At 38.5% G+C, this 18,780-nt stretch overlaps 1 protein-coding gene across 1 annotated transcript in view; it reads right to left on the bottom strand.

The window, feature by feature from the left end:
- Positions 1 to 18,780, bottom strand: part of LOC130838893 (zinc finger protein 607-like) — a 46,131-nt gene that overhangs the window by 13,180 nt on the left and 14,171 nt on the right. Inside the window, 1 exon segment of the mRNA XM_057712616.1 lies at positions 15,021 to 15,987. Within this exon segment, the coding sequence (XP_057568599.1) occupies positions 15,021 to 15,987 (967 nt within the window).

Genomic DNA, 18,780 nt, shown 5'->3' with positions numbered 1-18,780 from the left:
CTGGACAGTCAAATACAACCATTGTCTCCATCTCACCAAAACACAGACCTAACACACATAACATAAATCTTTACAATCTTTAATGGACTTCTCTCCTTCACTGCTCCATGACTGCCCTTGAAAGAAAAACAGGCACTTCAGACGTGTTGGATAATTTCTCAATAATAACATGAACACTAGTTAGTTTAGACTGGGACATAGAGAGAAGATGCTGGGTAATTATGCATCACATTTCACTAGAATAAAAGCTGGGAAGCAGGTTATTTCAGGGACCTCTTTTGATGATAAACTTCAGAAAAATTAATGAAAATACTCACATGACCTAAAAAAATACTCATATTCCAAGAAGGAAAGAAACATTAACATACATGAGCCATGGTTTTAGACATGCAAGTCTGGAAGAGTCTTCAAAGTTTCTCTAACAGAAAAGCACAATCCAGAAAGCCAGAGCTGGGAGAAGAGAAAGACCTTGACACCACCTTAGTGTTCCCAACAGAACATAAGTTAATACCTTTATGATCTTCCATTCCAGGTTTCAAACTATTTCCCATCACACACAATTTGGATACATTAGGATTCTACATAAAATCATTTCCTTTGCCAAATCCCAGGGGTCTAAGATGAATGAAGTCATAGAACAGAGGCATTTCTGCATTGAAGTCAGACCCAGATATGTCAGTAGGAAGTTTTCTGGCACTACATCTTTTTCTTTTTTGGGGGCTGCTTTGGGTCTTTGTTGTTGTGCACAGGCTTTCTCTCTAGTTGCGGTGAGTTGGGGCTACTCTTTGTCGTGATGCGCAGGCTTCTCTCATTTCAGTGGCTTCTCTTGTGGAGCAGAGGCTCTAGGTGCAAGGGCTTCAGTAGCTGTGGCACACGGGCTCAGCAGTTGTGGCTCGCAGGCTCTAGAGCACAGGCTCAGTAGTTGTGGCGCATGGGCTTAGCTGCTCCGAGGCATGTGGGATCTTCCCGGACCAGGGCTCAAACCCATAGCCCCTGCATAACGGGCAGGCGGATTCCCAACCACCATGCCACCAGGGAAGTCCAAGCACTACATCATTTTGATGAGGGAGATGTAGACCTAAGAATGGGCAATGCCATGTGCCTCAGAGCAGATCCTCCTCCTTCTCTTCCTTCTATTTCTAAGACTGAAAAGAGCCCACATCATCCTAACAAGAACCTCTTCCTGTGGCTTTGTAATTACATGAAGTTGGTTAAGACACTGAAGATAGAAAGTCAGTATTTAGTACTTTGAGTCTAGCAAAGCTTACTAGCTATATATATGACAAACCATCACTGTACTATAAATTAAAGTAGATATCAAATGTTAAGTTGGGAAAATATTTAAGGATACGTGAAATAGTCCAGATACAACATCAATAGCACAGACTGACCAGTACAAATATTTTTGAACAATATATATCAATATAGAGAAGCAGTGTCAGAGAAACAGATCACTGAAAACAGTAGATTAAAAAAAGAGTCTGGAAGGTTATGTGACCATCTAATAACAGTGCTTATTTTTTAATTTTGATCTTGATTTTTCTTTTTAAAGTTTATTTAATAATAATTTTAACAATTACCATAGGTTAACTTGAAATAAATGTGTATTTTTTTTTAAATTGTTAACAGGAAGATGCTGTCCAAAAAGGAGGAGAATTTAAGAAATTTCTTTGTTATCTAAATTTAGATTGTTTTACTGAACGGCTTATCTTTTGTCTGTTTCTTTGGGTCCCAATATCTGAATTCACTCTATCATTTCTTCTCAGGTACGATGGAATTCTGTCTAGAAAAAATAGGGAGCAGTCTCTGTGTGATCTCTTATATGAAGTGATGATGATTTTATTATAGCTTTATTTCAGGTCTTCTTGACAGAAAGATTTATTTGGTTTCTAAACCAGTCAGCTTAGCCCTGATATCTCCCAGACAGCTGCTACATTATGATACCCTACTAGTTTCACTTTGCAACCAACAAAATTAAAAGGAAACTGTACAAAGTGCAAAAGTCCCAGCAAAAAATTCATTTATTACCACTGAAATTTCATAGACTCCGTCTAGTTTGCTCAGATCCTAACTATTGCTATAGACAAAATTGATGTGTCATTCCTGTGAATTCACAAGGTAGGTCACCTAAATCTCTCGTCACATACCACACCACCTTACACCTACTCCTATTCAGGTTTTACCTCATTTTATTTTCTTTATCTTTTTAATAAATTTATTTAAGTATTTGTTTATTGGCTGCATTGGGTTTTCATTGCTGTGCGCGGGCTTTCTCTAGTTGCAGCGAGCGGGGGCTACTCTTTGTTGCAGTGCACAGGCTTCTCATTGCGGTGGCTTCTCTTGTTGCAGAGCATGGACTCTAGGCATGTGGGCTTCAATAGCTGTGGCACACAGTCTCAGTAGCTGTGGCTCGCAGGCTCTAGAGCACAGGCTCAGTAGTTGTGGCGCATGGGCCTAGTCGCTCTGCAGCATGTGGGATCTTCCCGGACCAGGGTTGGAACCCATGTCCCCTGCACTGGCAGGCAGATTCTTTTTTTTTAATTAAATTAAATTAATTAATTTATTTATTTATTGGCTGCGTTGGGTCTTCGTTGCTGCACACAGGCTTCCTCTAGTTGTGGTGAGTGGAGGCTACTCTTCGTTGCGGTGCATGGCTACTCATTGTGCTGGCTTCTTGGAGGTTACTCTTTGTTGCGGTGCACGGGCTACTCATTGTGCTGGCTTCTCTTGTTGTGGAGCATAGGCTCTAGGCGTGTGGGCTTCAGTAGTCACGGCACATGGGCTCAACTGTTGTGGCACACGGGCCTAGTTGCTCCTCGGCACGTGGGATCTTCCCAGAGCAGGGATCAAACCTGTGTCTCCTGCCCTGGCAGGTGGATTTTTAACCACTGAGCCACCAGGGGAGTCCCCAGATTTTACCTCATTTTAGATAATAAGCATTTTAAAGGAAGAACTATGCCTTTTTTAGTGATTGTATTACCCTAAGTCCTACCATTTCTAGGTCTAGCATATTGTAGTCTGATTTTTTAACCACAAAATTCCATTTCTAGAAATTTTTAAAAAGAAATAACTATAGAAGTATGCAAGGAATGTGTAGAAGGATGTTCATCAGAGAATAATTTTTGATAGCCAAGAATTAAAAATAACTATCTCCCAGTAGGCAACAGATTAAACATAGTACAATCTGCAAGATGGTGACATATTAAAGCTTCCTTAATAATTAATCCATATGAAATGATGGAAAACAATATTAACTCAATGAAGACCAAGGCAGATTTTACATTTTTATTTATTTATTTATTTTTAATAGTTTTTGGCCACATCCCAAGGCATGTGGGATCTTAGTTCCCCAACCAGGAATTGAACCTGTGCCTCCTGCATTGGAAGGCAGAGTCTTAACCACTGGACTGCTGGCGAACTCCCCAAGGCAGCTTTTCTTTCTTTAATACTAAACCTTCCTACTACTTTCTTTTTTAATATTTATTTAAAATATTTATTTTTATTTGGTTGCACTGGGTCTTAGTTGTGGCAGGCAGGCTCCTTAGTTGCGGCATGTGAACTCTTAGTTGTGACATGCATATGGGATCTAGTTCCAACCAGGGATGGAACTCAGGCCTCCTGCAGTGGGAGTGTGGAGTCTTAACCACTGAGCCACCAAGGAAATCCCACCAAGGCAGGTTTTAAAGGTATGCAGTCAAATGATCTACCACTGAGCTATACCTACAGTGTATTTAAAACAAATAAACAAAAAGAACAGATTTGTTGTATTATTACAGCTAGGCTGGTGTTAATCCAAACTAGGCTGTTATAAGTTTAAGATGTTCATTGTAATCCTCAAGATAATCACTAAGAAAAAAACTAAAAAAATATATAAAGAAAAAGAAATGAGAATGGAAACAGGACACTATAATCAATTAAATACAAACAGAAGGCAGGAATGGAGGAATCAAGGAACAAAAAAGATAAGACATACAGAAAACAAATGGCAAAATGGCATAAGCTCCTCTTAATCAGTAATTGCTTTAAATTTAAATGGATTAAACTGTTCAATTAAAAGAGTTTGGCATAATGGATTAAAAAATTTTTTTAAAAAGGTATGCATAATGTACAAGATAATATAGTGTTGAAATTAAGAACACAAGCTCCGGGCTTCCTAGGTGGTGCAGTGATTAAGAATCTGCCTGCCAATGCAGGGGAAATGGGTTTGATCCCTGCTCCAGGAAGATCCCACATGCTGCGGAGCAACTAAGCCCGTGCGCCACAAGCGCACAACTATTGAGCCTGTGCTCTAGAGCCCATGAGCCACAACTATTGAGCCCATGTGCTGCAACTCCTGAAGCCCACGCGCCTAGAGCCCATGCTCCACAACAAGAGAAGCCACGGCAATGAGGAGCCCACCCACTACAATGAAGAGTAGCCCCCATTCACCGCAACTAAAAAGAAAGCCCGTGCACAGCAAAAAAAGACCCAACACAGCCAATAAAATTAATAAATTAATTAAAAAAAAAAAGAACACAAGCTCTGTTGTCACACTTTCAGGAATGTAAAATGAACCTTTGGGACTTCCCTGGTGGTGCAGTGGTTAACAATCTGCCTGCCAATGCAGGGGACAAGGGTTCCTTCCCTGGTCCGGGAAGATCCCACATGCCTCGGAGCAGCTAAGCCCATGCGCCACAACTACTGAGCCTGTGCTCTAGAGTCTGTGAGCCACAACTACTGAGTCCACATGCTGTAACTACTGAAACCCACCTTCCTAGAGTCCATGCTCTGCAGCAAGAGAAGCCACTGCAATGAGAAGCCTGTGCACTGCAACAAAGAGTAGCCCCCATTCGCCACACCTAGAGAAAGCCCATGTGCAGCAGTGAAGACCCAATGTAGCCAATAAGTAAATAAATAATAAAATAAATCTTAAAAAAAAAATGAAAAGAAAAGAAAAAGAAAAAAAAGAAAATGAACCTTAAGGGACTTCCCTGGTGGTCCAGTGGGTAAGACTACACTCCCAATGCAGGGGGCCAGGGTTCGATCCCTGGTCACGAACTAGATCCTGCATGCTGCAACTAAGAGCCCGCATGCCACAAGTAAGAGCCTGAATGCCAGAATTAAAAGATCCCGCATGCCACAACTAAAGATCCCACATGCCACAAAAAAGATCCTGTGTGCTTCAACTAAGACCCAGGGCAGCCGAAATAAGTAAATAAATAAATAAACAAACAAAATTTTTTAAAAAAAAACAAAATGAACCTTAAGCTGCGCATTAATAACATCTCAGTGCCTCTGTTTACTACAACAACAGCAAAAAAAAGGATTAGAATATCACCTACTACAGATGTCTGTTTTGAAGACCAAATAAAGCATATAAACACTAAAAAGTACATTATGATGGCTAATATAAAATATCTATCATTACTGAAGATGAAAGTCATTATATACCCCTTAATCATTTGTTAGACAAGGAAGTTAATTCTGCTGCATCATATTTTTCCGAGAGAAAATTTGTGCTTCTTGAGCTTTCTCTTTAATTAAAAATTTTTTTCTTTGGGAAAATATAATTCTTAATAAAATCATTAGTTATGAGAGAGAGATTATCAGACAGGAAAAGAAAATATGTGCCCCTCCTCAGTTCCCAGCAGACAGATGTTTAAATATATGTTTATAATGCTAAACAGAGTTTTTCTCATCCTCTGTAGTCGCTGGGGCTGAGGAAGAGGGGATGGAGATATATATAATCAGGATGTGAAAAAATGCAGAATCTAACAAAAGAATGAATCTTATTCTTCAGCATAACATGGGGATTTATATTAAAATCTTTATTTTCTGTTACAATAACTATCTTCGGAGATATTATTTGTATTTGCAGCATACCTGGAATTGAAATTAGTGCCACTGGGACTTCCCTGGTGGTCCAGCAGTTAAGATTCTGCACTCCCAATGAGGGAGCAGGGGTTCCATCCCTGGTCAGGGAACTAGATCCCACGTGCTGCAACTAAGACCCAGCACAGCCAAATAAATAAATATTAAAAAAAGAGAGAGAAAGAAATTAGTGCCATTTTCTCTGAAAGTAACTTTAAATATCTAAATTATTAATTCTGAAAGGGTGTCATTTAATAATATATAATTTAGTAATTATATTTAGTAATGTAGTAATGAGAAAATATGTATGCAAAATGGGCAGAAGAGTTTTGAAAACACAGAAGTTGTTCAGTAAATGACTACACACTTTCTATTCTCCTCTGAATAACATATTAAAATATCATGTTGAAGACAATCCTTGCAAAAGGGTTTTACAAAACTCTTAAAAAATGAGCGTCCTATAAAATTTTACATTTTCTTGGGTACTATTATCTACAGCTATGAAGATGATTTGACATTAGGTCATGGCCATTTTTCCTTATCGTGACTAATTTTTATAAACAGAAATTTTATTATCTACATAATATTGTCTCATGGATGTCATGTGAGTTTCTTAATCATTACCTTGGCCATCAATTTTGTACACAACTGTCCCAAGGTATAACAATTTTTGATTCTAGATAAAAACCTAGGTCTAACTCTTTTGAATTGTGTACACCTTTGAAAAATGGAAATTTACAAATATATACAACAATTATCTATTAAATTTCGGGGCTGTGGTCCTCTCTACACCCATAAATACTCGACAAAGGAACCCTGGTTAAGAACTTCTGTTCTCACACCTGAATTCTGGCTCAGTCGCTTAACTTGCAAGCACAAGTCACAATTAACCTCACATTTTCGTTGCTTCCTAACTACTGAAACCTGCAAGGGAATAATCAGAGTCACCACAACGCTGAGCAGGTATTAAGATACACCCTCCGTGGCTACATCCGCTGTGACCTCATACATAAAACCAAAATACAGTAAGAAGGCGTTCACAGTAGGTTCCTGCCTTCAGAGCTCAAGAAACGCTGTCATCCTCAAATACACAAATGAACTTCAGAGAACTCCCAAGAAAAACAGTCCCAGGAAGGAATCCCATTCTTGGAGCCTCTCTATCCATTCATTCCTCGAATCCTGACTCGCGGGCAATTCCATCCTAAAAAACAGTCCGTGCCTTCTTACCAAAAACCTTCACCGAGGGCTTAGCATTTGGTTTCCCACTTGGAGTCATTTCTCTGTGGCAGTCGTATGTGCCTGACAGGAGGGTGAAGGAAGCAGCAGAGAACCTGCAGCCATGGGTCCCTGAGACATTCACCACGAGTCCACCGTAACCCACGCTCAGATAAAGGACACGCATCTTACGTCCCCGTCACGCAAGGATAACCACACACCTCTCAGTCTAGCAACGGAACCCACCGCCGCGGCCCTTAGCACGGAGCATGGCCTCTCACAAACACGCAGCGGGCTTCCCGATTTTCTCACAGGGCTGCAACCACCCTCCCCGCTGCTCAAGCTACCACAGCCCCGAGGGGGCCGGCGGACTCGCGCGGCTGCGCTCCCGAGGTCCACGCTTTGAGCGCCTCCCGCAACCCCATCCTCACCGCCACTCACCGTCCCCCACGGGCTCGGGCTATATCTGCACAGTCTTTTCCGCGGCGACCCACGCCGGTTTCTTCCTCGGACGGGTGCCACTCAAGCGCAGCGTGCAACAAGGGACACGGAGAAAATGCCGGAAGTCGAAGACACCTCGTCCACTGTGGGAGGTAGGGTCCAGGGTCGTAAAAGTCCTAAATCAAAGTTGCCGCCCGGCCCGGGCCCGGAGACTTCTGGGCGTGACCGCCGGACTGCGCTTGCGCAGCGCAGGTGTCGGCCAGCTGGAGGCCAGATCTCAGGCTGAAGGGAGTGCTCACCGGTTCCCACGATCAGGAGGCGGCGAGTCCCGGTGGCACCGCACCAAAGAACTGTGAGGAGGGAACTGCGGAGCTCTTATTTTCCGAGGGCTCAGGCCTGTGTGTGAGGGTCCACCCTGTAGAGTCAGTGATGTAACCCCCAGGGTTATGGAGCGCTTGACACGTGAGCACCTGAACTTGGGTGCATAATCTAACCATGCTGTATGTTTGTGTATGTATTTGCGTGTGTATGCATGTCGGGGTGTACGTATCTTTCCTGAAATTTCCACTACATCTGGTGTCACAGGTGCTTACTATATTTCCATTTTAGAGCTGAAGCTTATGAGATTAAAACAGGTACAGAGTTAGTATACTGTTTAGTGGCAAAGCCATGTTTCCAGGTTGGGATGAGTTAGATAAAGTGAGACTCAATCGTGTGGTGTATTCTCCTTGTAGAAAAGGAGAGTGAGTTTGGGTCCTTTTTAAGGTCACTGACTGTAGGAAGTTTTTGAAATTTAGGAAAATACTTTTTCACATTTCACAATATTATGCCCACCGGAAACTGTCTTTTGTTACGGTAAAAAATTTCATTCCTCTGTGTTGCTTTATACATGCGTGGGCTTAACTACATAAATGCCTATAGATGGAGAAACGTCTTTAATTTGTATTCCTGGTCATGAGATCCCACTGAAAAATATTTTGTTCCTTAGGCATATCACAGTAACATAAATTGTGGACACAGGCTTAAAATCTAGGAAGAAGGTGTTATCAGTAGAATCAATGTTGCATCCATATGTATTTAGATTCACGAGAAAATTGAACAAATGGGAAATATAAAGTCAGTCATCAAAGAATGTCCATATTTTGGTTGTCACCACTGTTATATATTTGCAATATGTAATGCATAGCAATTCAAAAGGCATAAAAATGTTTAAATAAAAAGATAAGCAACATTTCCTTACTTGTATCCTAGTCATACATTAGTTCACCTTACAGTCAACAACAATTTGATTTTGGTGTGTATTATTCTAGAAAAGTTATTATCATATACAAATACATACTTCCTATATATATGTATATAATGATAAGGCGTTTGAGACCCTGTGAGGCTCAAATATATTAAGACAACACATGAAAATTTAGGCCTTACAATACAGAAGGAAGGAAGCAACATGAATCATTTGCTCTTTAGTGGTTTCATTGTAAAAATTAATATCACAGTAGTCCCCCCTTATCCCCAGGGAGACGTTCCAAGACCTCCAGTAGATGCCTGAAACCATGGACAGTACTGAACCCTATATGTACTATTTTTTTCTATAAATATTGATGAGTTTTATAGATTAAGCTCAGTAAGAGATTAACAGCAATAACTTAGAACTATAACAATATACTGTAATAGTTATGTAAATGTGGTCTTTCTCTCAAAATATCTTATACAAATCAGCCTTTTCCATCTCAATTAATGCTTATCATGCACTGGGGCTGTAACGTTTGTCTCTCTGCAGTGTCTGTTTCTCCATTTTCCTTTTGGTTCGGTCTCTGTCTTTGAGGTGCAACAACAAAACTAACATGAATTTTTTCCTTCACAATTTAACAGATGGGAAATTCGTTCTTAGCAACCTCAGAATATGATTTTATTTCTCTCATTGTGTGGAGAATTTTTATCTTTTCACTTAAAAGAAGCACTTTGTGGTATTGTGAATTGCCAGTGTTGCTACTCTTGCATTTTGGGGACATTATTAAGTAAAATAAAGGCTACTTGATACTTGAACACAAGCACAGTGATACTGCCACTCTCAATCTAAGATGGCTACTAAGTGTCTAACAGGCAGGATACCGGGGACAAAGGGATGATTCATGTCCAGGCTAGGTGAGAGCAGGTGGTGTGAAATCTCATCATGCTACTCAGAACGGTGCACAATTTATGAATTGTTTATTTCTGAAGACTTCCATTTATTTCACAACGCATTTGACCATGGAAAGCTACACCACGCTTAAAGGGGGAATCCTGTAACTCAAAATGTGGGAAAAAAAACAGGGAGAGACTAATCATTCATAATACACTTATACAATAAAAACCAATATAAATAATGTTTTTTTCCCAATATCTTTATTGTGGTAAAATACACATATAAAATTTACCATCTTAACCATTTTTAGAGCATAAATCCCTGAAATTAACCAAGCCTTCAGCTGTAAGTTGTGTGCCTTTAATAGACTCCAGTTCCAAAATCATTACATCAAGACAGATTCTGCAGTGCAACTGTTGTCTGTGTAGAGAGACAGATTCTTGATGTTTGATGTTTCTACTATATTATCTTCCCAGAATTTTCTAGTATGTGTGTTTTAAGGATTTTTTTGGTGTGCATTTTAAAGCACTAGCACTTAGCATGTAGTATCTCCCGCTTTGGCCCTTAGTGTCATAGCAAAAAAAACCCCAACCAACCAACCAAACAAAACTCCTTCTCATTAAAAAAAAGGCACATTAACAAACATTTAATGGCTGAATAATTATATTAGGGGTGTTGCATTATTTATTTAACAATCCCAGTGTTGGAGCATGTAGTTGTTTGCAATTTTATGTGTTTATAAACAATGCTGTTATTAGTATATATTTGTACAAAAGACTTTTCTACATATTTTGGACCCCTATGATAGATTAGAAAGAGAAAATGACCAGAGAAATAATATTTAATGACTCCTAACTAAAATTTCCGCCAGAACTATAAAGATTCTGAGCTCAACTGTGCTACCATAACTAATTACTATTTCTTTTAAGAATAATTTTGGAGGGCCTTCCCTGGTTGTCCAGTGGGTAAGAAGACTCCGCACTCCCAATGCCGCAACTAAGACCCGCCGCAGCCAAAATAAATAAATAAATATTTTTTAAAAAGTGAACTTTAAGCTGTGAGAGTTTATATCTCAGTGCCTGTATTTACTACATCAGCAAAAAAAAAAAAAAAAAAAGGATAAGAATATCACCTACTACAGATGGCTATTTTGAAGACCATAAACGCTATAAACACTAAAAAGTATATTATGATGGCTAATATATCGTTACTGAAGATGAAAGTCATTACATACCCCTTAATCATTTATTAGACAAGGAAGTTAATTTTGATGCATCATATTTCTCCTAGAGAAAATTTGTGCTTCTTGAGCATCTCTCTTTTTAAAAAAAATAATAAATTTATTTATTGGCTGTGTTGGGTCTTCATTGCTGCACATGGGCTTTCTCTAGTTGCAGCAAGCAGGGGCTACTCTTCATTGTGGTGCGTGGGCTCCTCATTGCTGTGGCTTCTCTTGTTGTAGAGCACGGGCTCTAGGCACATGGACTTCAGTAGTTGTGGCATACAGGCTCAACAGCTGTGGCTCACAGGCTCTAGAGCACAGGTTCAATAGTTGCAGCGCATGGGCTTAGTTGCTCTGTGGCATGTGGGATCTTCCTGGAGTAGGGATTGAACACATGTCCCCTGCACTGGCAGACAGATTCTTAACTACTGCGCCACCTAGGAAGTCCCATGAGCTTCTCTTTAAATTTTTTTCTCTGGGAAAATATAATTCTTCTTAATAAGATCATTAGTAATGAGAAAGATAGATTATCAGGCAGGAAAAGAAAATATGTGTCCTTCCTCAGTTCCTAGCAGATAGATATTTACATATGTTTATAATGCTGAACAGAGGTTTTCTCGTTCTCTATAGTTGCTGGGGCTGAGGAAGGGGGGATGGAGATATATATAATCAGGATGTGATAAAATGCAGAACATAACAAATCAATCTTATTCTTCAGCATAATACGGGGATTTATACGAGGGTAAGTCAAAAATTATCTGCACTCTGGCTGCAGAATTGATAGAAGTTTTAATATAACCGGAGTGCAGATAATTTTTGACTCACCCCTTTGTATTAAAATCTTTATTTTCTGTTATAATAACTATCTTTGGAAATATTATCTGTATTTGCAGCATACCTGGAATTAGAAATTAGTGCCACTGGGACTTCTCTGGTGGTCCAGTGGTTAAGACTCCATGCTCCCAATGTGGGGGGCATGGGTTCGATCCCTGGTCAGGGAACTACATCCTGCATGTGGCAACTAAGACCCAGCACAGCCAAATAAATAAATAATTTTTTTTTAAAGAAAAATCAGTGCCCTTTTCTCTGAAAGTAACCTTAAATCTCTAAATTATTAATTCTGAAAGGATGTCTTATTTAGTAATTTGGTGCCACAATAATTAAATTTTAAATAGAATTCCTAATCTCTAAAAAGTGAAAATAGAATGTTTTTCAAACAAGGAGATCCTCGGCACTTCCTTTTCCCTAATGCAGAGGTATAAGGAAATTCATGATTGGGTTAGATTTCTTTTTCAAACTAAGAGTAGGACTTTCTCTTATTTGATCAATTATTCTGCCAAAACAAAACCACATGGAAATGTTCACACAAAAAGCTAGAAACACATATACCAAGATATTAAAAGTGATTATTTCCAGGCAGTGGGAATAAGAGGTATTCTTAATTTCTCCTTATTTCTTAGGAAATTAATTTTTTGGTAATAAGTCTGCATTAATTCCATTATCATAAATAAAACATAAAGATACTTGAAAGTATTCAAAATCTTTTAAGCCATTATTATGGCAAGAGGCTATATTTTTGTCATTTAAAAAAAGTCTATACATAGCAGGCCTGCCATGAAAAATTAATATGATTGAAACAACTACCACTTACCTCTTCTTAAATATCCTTTATCTGTATTGCACTGATATAATCAGACACAATTCATTATAAATATTTTTCTGCTACTAAAAGAGAAATGGCCTTTGCAGATTAATGAGAATATGTATGCAAAATGGGCAGAAAAGTTTTGAATACACAGAAAGTGTTCAGTAAGTGACTGTACACTTTCTATTCTCCTCTGAATAACCTATTAAAATATCATTTTGGAGACAATCCTTGCAAAAGATTTTTAGAGAATTCTATTTTAAAAAATGAACACCATATATAATTTAAAGTTTTCTTGGGTATTATTATCTACAGCTATGAAGATGATTCAATGTTAGATCATGGCCATTTTTTCTTATGACATTTTTATAAACAAATTTTATTATCTATGTAATATGGTCTCATGGGTGTCATGTGAGTTTCTTAATCATTCTCATTATCCTGGCCACTAATTTTGTACAAAATTGTACATATTAATCCTAAAGGGTGTTGAATTTTGTCAAATGCTTTTTCTGCATCAGTTAAGATGATCATGTTTTTTCCCTTCATTTCGTTGATGTGACATATTACATTGGTGAACTTTCACATGCTGAACCATCCTTGCATTCCAGGAATAAATCCCATTTGGTCATTGTGTATAATCCTTTTAATATGCTACTGAATTGTTTGCTAGTACTCTACTGAGGATTTTTGAATCAATGATCACAAGAGAGTGTTCAGTAGTTTTCTTTCTTGTAGTGTTTTTGAGTAGCTTTCGTAACAGGGTTGTGCTGGTCTCACAGAATCAGTTAGGAAGTATTCCCCCCTCTTCAACTTTTTTGAAATGTTTGAGAAAGAATAGTATTAGTTCTTGTTTAAATTTACCGGTGAAACCACTGGATCCAGGACTTTTCTTTGCTGGGAGTTGTTTTTTTTTTGTTTGTTGGGGGGGGGGGCGGGGGGGGGTTTGGGCCCCACACATGGCTTGCAGATCTTAGTTCCTTGACTAATGTTTGAACCCAGGTCACGGCAGTGAAAGCCTGAAATCCTAACCACTAGGCTACCAGGGAACTCCCTCTTGGGAGGTTTTTTTTGTGACTGAGTCAATTTCCTTACTACTTATAGAGTAGTTACTAGTCTATTCAGGTTTTCTATTTATTCATGTTTAAGTCTTGGTAGGTTTTATGTTTCTTGGAATTTGTTCATTTCACCTAGGCTATCCAATTTTTGGCATACAACTGTTCATAGTACTCTCTTATAATCCCTTTATTTCTATATAATTGGTAGTAATGTCTCCCCATTTTCACTTTTTATTTGTGAATTTTTTATTTTTTAATTTTGTGTTTTTTTTTAATTCAAATATAGTTGATTTATCCACTTTCATTTTTGATTTTAGTAATCTGAGTCTCCTCTCTTTTTTCTTAGTTCATCTAGCTAAAGACTTGCCCACTTTGTTGATCTTTTTGGAGAACTTTTGGTTTCATGATTTTCTCTGTTGTTATTCTATTCTCTTATTTCATATATCAGTGCTCTAATCTTTATTATTTCCTTCCTTCTGCTAGCTTTGTGTTGTTTGTTCTTTTTCTAGTTCCTTAGGCTATAAAGTTCGGTTGTTAATTTGAGACCTCTCTTGTTTTTTAATATAAGCATTTATAGCCATAAATTTCCCCTTTAGCACCACTTGTATGCCTTAAATTTATAGTTTTGTCGATTATACTTCAGTAAAGCTGGTGGGAAAAAAGGATGGGCCTTGCTGAGACGGCAGTACTTCTTTACCAAAAAATACAGTCCTCATAGCCTCTGCTGGGCTTACTGCCATGAATAGCTACCTCTGTGTCAGACTCAATGTGTACTCCTTTGCTCTGCTTAATCACGGGTGTTGGTAGCACTCAGGCATGCCTCCAGTTTTTTTGATGTCAGACCCCACAGGGAAGGAGTTTGTGTCCTGCCACTGAAGAACAAAGTGGGCTGTGTGAAGCTATATTGCCCTTATCAGATGTGGAGCTGACCTGCTGGCTATGGGTTACTGACACACTGCAAGGAACTAGATCTTGTGCATTCTATCTCCTCTCTTGCTATAAGTAAACACTATTTTACTTGATCCTGGGGTGTATTTTTTCTGTTCTTAAATCATACACTGCTCTTTTTCTTGGTGGCATTTACATCTGCCTTGCGACCTTGGCCAAAGAGCCTGGCCACTCAGTGAATAGTTAAAATTAAAAAAAAGGGAGGGCTGGGAGGGGAATGCCATAAAAGACTTTCTAATATAAAGTACAATATAAATTCTCTGAAGGTGAACAGTATTTGGATCATAACTGAAATATTTCAAACACTGTTTAAATTCCAAGGAGTTCCTGCCAGCCTAAATTATTTGATGCCTTATAAGAACTGAATCATGTAAAATCCTTCTCACATTCTCATCATTTAAATTGTTTCTCAAGTGGTATAGTTCCATTGTCTATTATACATATATCCCATAAAGTCTCTCCCCAGTATGAATTCTGTAATGTACCTTAAGCATTGAACTAAGTCTAAAGGACTTCCCACATTTGTGGCATTCAAAGGGTTTTTCACCAGTATGAATACTCTGATGTACTTTAAGGCTTGAACTGAGCCTAAAGGACTTCCCACATTTGTTACATTCAAAAGGTCTCTCACCACTGTGAATACTCTGATGTCGAGTAAGGCGTCCATACACACTAAAGGCCTTTCCACATGCCTTACATTCATAGGGTTTCTCACCAGTATGAAATCTGTGGTGTATAGTAAGTTGATGGCTACTCCTAAAAGCCTTCCCACACTCATTACATTCATAGGGTTTCTCCCCAGTATGAATTCTCTCATGTCTAACAAGATGTGAAGCATGACTAAAGGCCTTCCCACAATCTTTACATTCATAGGGTTTTTCACCAGTATGAATCCTGTCATGTTGTATAAGGTTTGAGGCTTGACTAAAGGCCTTCCCACATTCCTTACATTCATAGGGTTTCTCACCAGTATGAATTCTCTGATGTATTCTAAGTGTTCCAACATCACTAAAAGCCTTCCCACATTCCTTACATTCATAGGATTTCTCACCGGTATGAACTCTTCCATGTTGAGCAAGGTTTGAGGCACGACTAAAGGCCTTCCCACATTCTTCACATTCATAGGGTTTCTCACCAGTATGAATTCTCTTATGTACCTTAAAGTCTGTAAGACGACTAAAGGCCTTGCCACATTCCCTACATTCATACGGTTTCTCACCAGTATGAATTACCTGATGTACTCTAAGGTCTGTATGACGACTAAAGGCCTTCCCACATTCCTTACATTCATGTGGTTTCTCACCAGTATGAATTATCTGATGTACTCTTAGGTCTGTATGACGACTAAAGGCCTTCCCACATTCCTTACATTCATACGGTTTCTCTCCATTATCAATTCTGTGATGTAGCATGAGAGATGAACGTTTTGTATAAATGTATGTTTTTCCATTGCTGATTACTTCATATCTTGAGTCCAAATCTAAAACAAGAAAAAAAAGTTTTTGACCTCAAAACACTTTATAGAATTAAGAGAAAATTGAAAATTTCATCCATTAGAAATGGTTTAAAAAACTCTAAAATACAGTTATAAAACTTTAAAATTTAAAAGAAGGGCTCAGAAAAAGTAAGTTTACATAGTAGAGCGCTGGTGAACAAAGATACACACAGAACACATCCAGCCCTGATCTGTAGTGTTTGCCAATGTCTGTGGTGTAAATACTCCCACCACAGGCAATTTCAGGCTATCAATGTAATGTAATGGAACTTGGACTTAGGATGATATGTAAAATCTTGTCCCTAGACAGCCAGTATCAGCCAGCTCTAAATACCACTTCCATCTAAAATATATATACATATATAAAATTTTAAAAAGCAATTATATCATTCTTCAATTACAATTCCCCTAACAATACACATTTCCACCACTGTAACCTTTTCCCCCCTATGCACAGCCACATGTGCTTTTATTTGTTCTTCATAACAAATTAAGATATTGAGGGTCTTTGCTTAGTTATTCCTCCCCTGACACTTTATTATTTACGATCCTTACATAGGTTCAATACGTTTCATTCCTTTATATCTTTTCTCAGGTCCTCTCTAGCTTTCCCTTTTAATGAAGGCCAACCATTCTGGTCACACCCAGAAAAGTATGTCAATCAATTCTCTGATATATACCAGGTATACATACCAATTGCATGGTATTTTGAACATTTAGGGACTTTGGGCAAAAGAGGGAACTTGAATTATAAAAGAGAGGCTAGAAGAATGCCAAGAATTATATTAAAAACAATTGGCAGTTGTGGGCTGAATGATAAAAGTCTGTATGAAGTATCTTGAGCAAAATCCGAAGTGTTTAATGACGTGGCTATGAGTTGAGGGCAAAAAATATCTTCTTGTAACTAGAGTATGGTATGTGTACAAAAAGCTAAAATAATATTAACACTCTTCAAAATTGAGTAATAATGAAAATTAATAAATATTAGAAAACCAAAAGCCCTTTCATGTGGAAATGGAAATGCCCTCTCCACAAATGCTAGGTCATTATGGAAAGACAAAACTGAAATGAAATAATTCTAGTAAATAAGCACATATCTGAATCTTGGGCATTCAATTTCACCACACGAGAACTCAAAACTTAAAATAATTATCTCTATAAAAAAAGTTAGTTGAGAATCAAAGACTAATATGTAGAAAATAAACAACCAAATAGAGGGAGGCAGAAAAATAAAAGCAGAACATAATGAGAAAACACTAGCATTAACAAATAAAGAGCTGATGCGTTAAAAAAATTTGTAAGAAATATTTAGAGAAACCAATTTAGAAAGACAGTTAAAAACAAATGAAAACAGGGCTTTCTAGGTGGCGCAGTGGTTGAGAAACCGCCTGCCAATGCAGGGGACACGGGTTCGATCCCTGCTCCAGGAAGATCCCACATGCCATGGAGCAACTAAGCCCATGCACAATTACTGAGCCTGCACTTTAGAGCCCGTGAGCCACAACTATTGAGCCCATGTGCTGCAACTACTGAAGCCCACACGCCTAGAGCCCGTGCTCCGCAACAAGAGAAGCCACGGCAGTAAGGAGCCCGCGCACCACAACAAAGAGTAGCCCCCACTCACCGCAACTAAAAAGAAAGCCCACACACAGCAAAAAAGACCCAACACAGCCAGTAAAATAAATAAATAATTTATTTTAAAAAAAATGAAAATAAGAAAAGAGGAAAACAAGAAGCACAGAGGAATTTATTTAAATTATAAGGGTCCTACGCGAATACTTTTGAAAGTATGGATAACTTTCTAGAAAAATTTATCAAAATTGATCACAGAAGAGAAAGCCTGAACCAAACAGATGCTATGGAATAAATTAAAAAAAAAAAAGTGGCCAGGAAAAAAAAAAGTATAATAAATATATTTCAACACTTATATTGTAATTTCTCAATATCTAGATCTAAAATACGGACATAGCATAGTTGGACAAAAGGGAAAATTTAGGAAGCCAGCAGGCATAACCCTAAAAATCTTATGCCAAAAAGAGAGGAAGAATTCAAAGGCTTGGAGAGTTTTGATTGGCTAAAACTAAAAAAACAGTAGCATAAAAATGATTGATTGTGACAGATATAAACCATGCAATAAAAAGCAATGAATCAGCAATGATATAAGAAAATAAAATTATTTCTCATCATTAAATATCTCCTTAATTGAAGAAGTTCTAGTTCCAGTATGGTGGCAGAAAGTTCTTACAGCCTGCCCCCCTCTGACTGATTTGAACTATTAACACTTGACAAAATACAAAAATTAACTACATAAGGGTGGAAATAAAAGCAGGAGGTCTTGGGAAAGGAGCCAGACTTTACAAAGCAACCCAGACTGAGCTAAGTTTCTTGCTTAACTCACCCTCATGTCCTTGCTTCAAGGGCAGGTCCCAGTTATTGTTGGGTAAGTGTGGGCCACAAAAATTCCAACATAAACTCCACACTATTTCTGGCTATAAGAACAACACAAGGGGGGCTTCCCTGGTGGTGCAGTGGTTAAGAATTCACCTGCCAATGCAGGGAACGCAGGTTCAATTCCTGGTCCGGGAAGATACCACACACCGTGGAGCAACTAAGCCTGTGTGCCACAACTACTGAAGCCCACTCCCCTAGAGCCTGTGCTCCACAACAAGAGAAGCCACTGCACTGAGAAGCCCGCACACTGCAATTAAGAGTAGCCCCCACTCGCTGCAACTAGAGAAAGACCATGAACAGCAATGAGGACCCAACACAACTAATAAA

Source organism: Hippopotamus amphibius, chromosome 16 (assembly GCF_030028045.1).
Source record: "Hippopotamus amphibius kiboko isolate mHipAmp2 chromosome 16, mHipAmp2.hap2, whole genome shotgun sequence".
Classification (NCBI taxonomy): domain Eukaryota; kingdom Metazoa; phylum Chordata; class Mammalia; order Artiodactyla; family Hippopotamidae; genus Hippopotamus; species Hippopotamus amphibius.
This window is presented reverse-complemented; position numbering and strand designations above follow the sequence as displayed.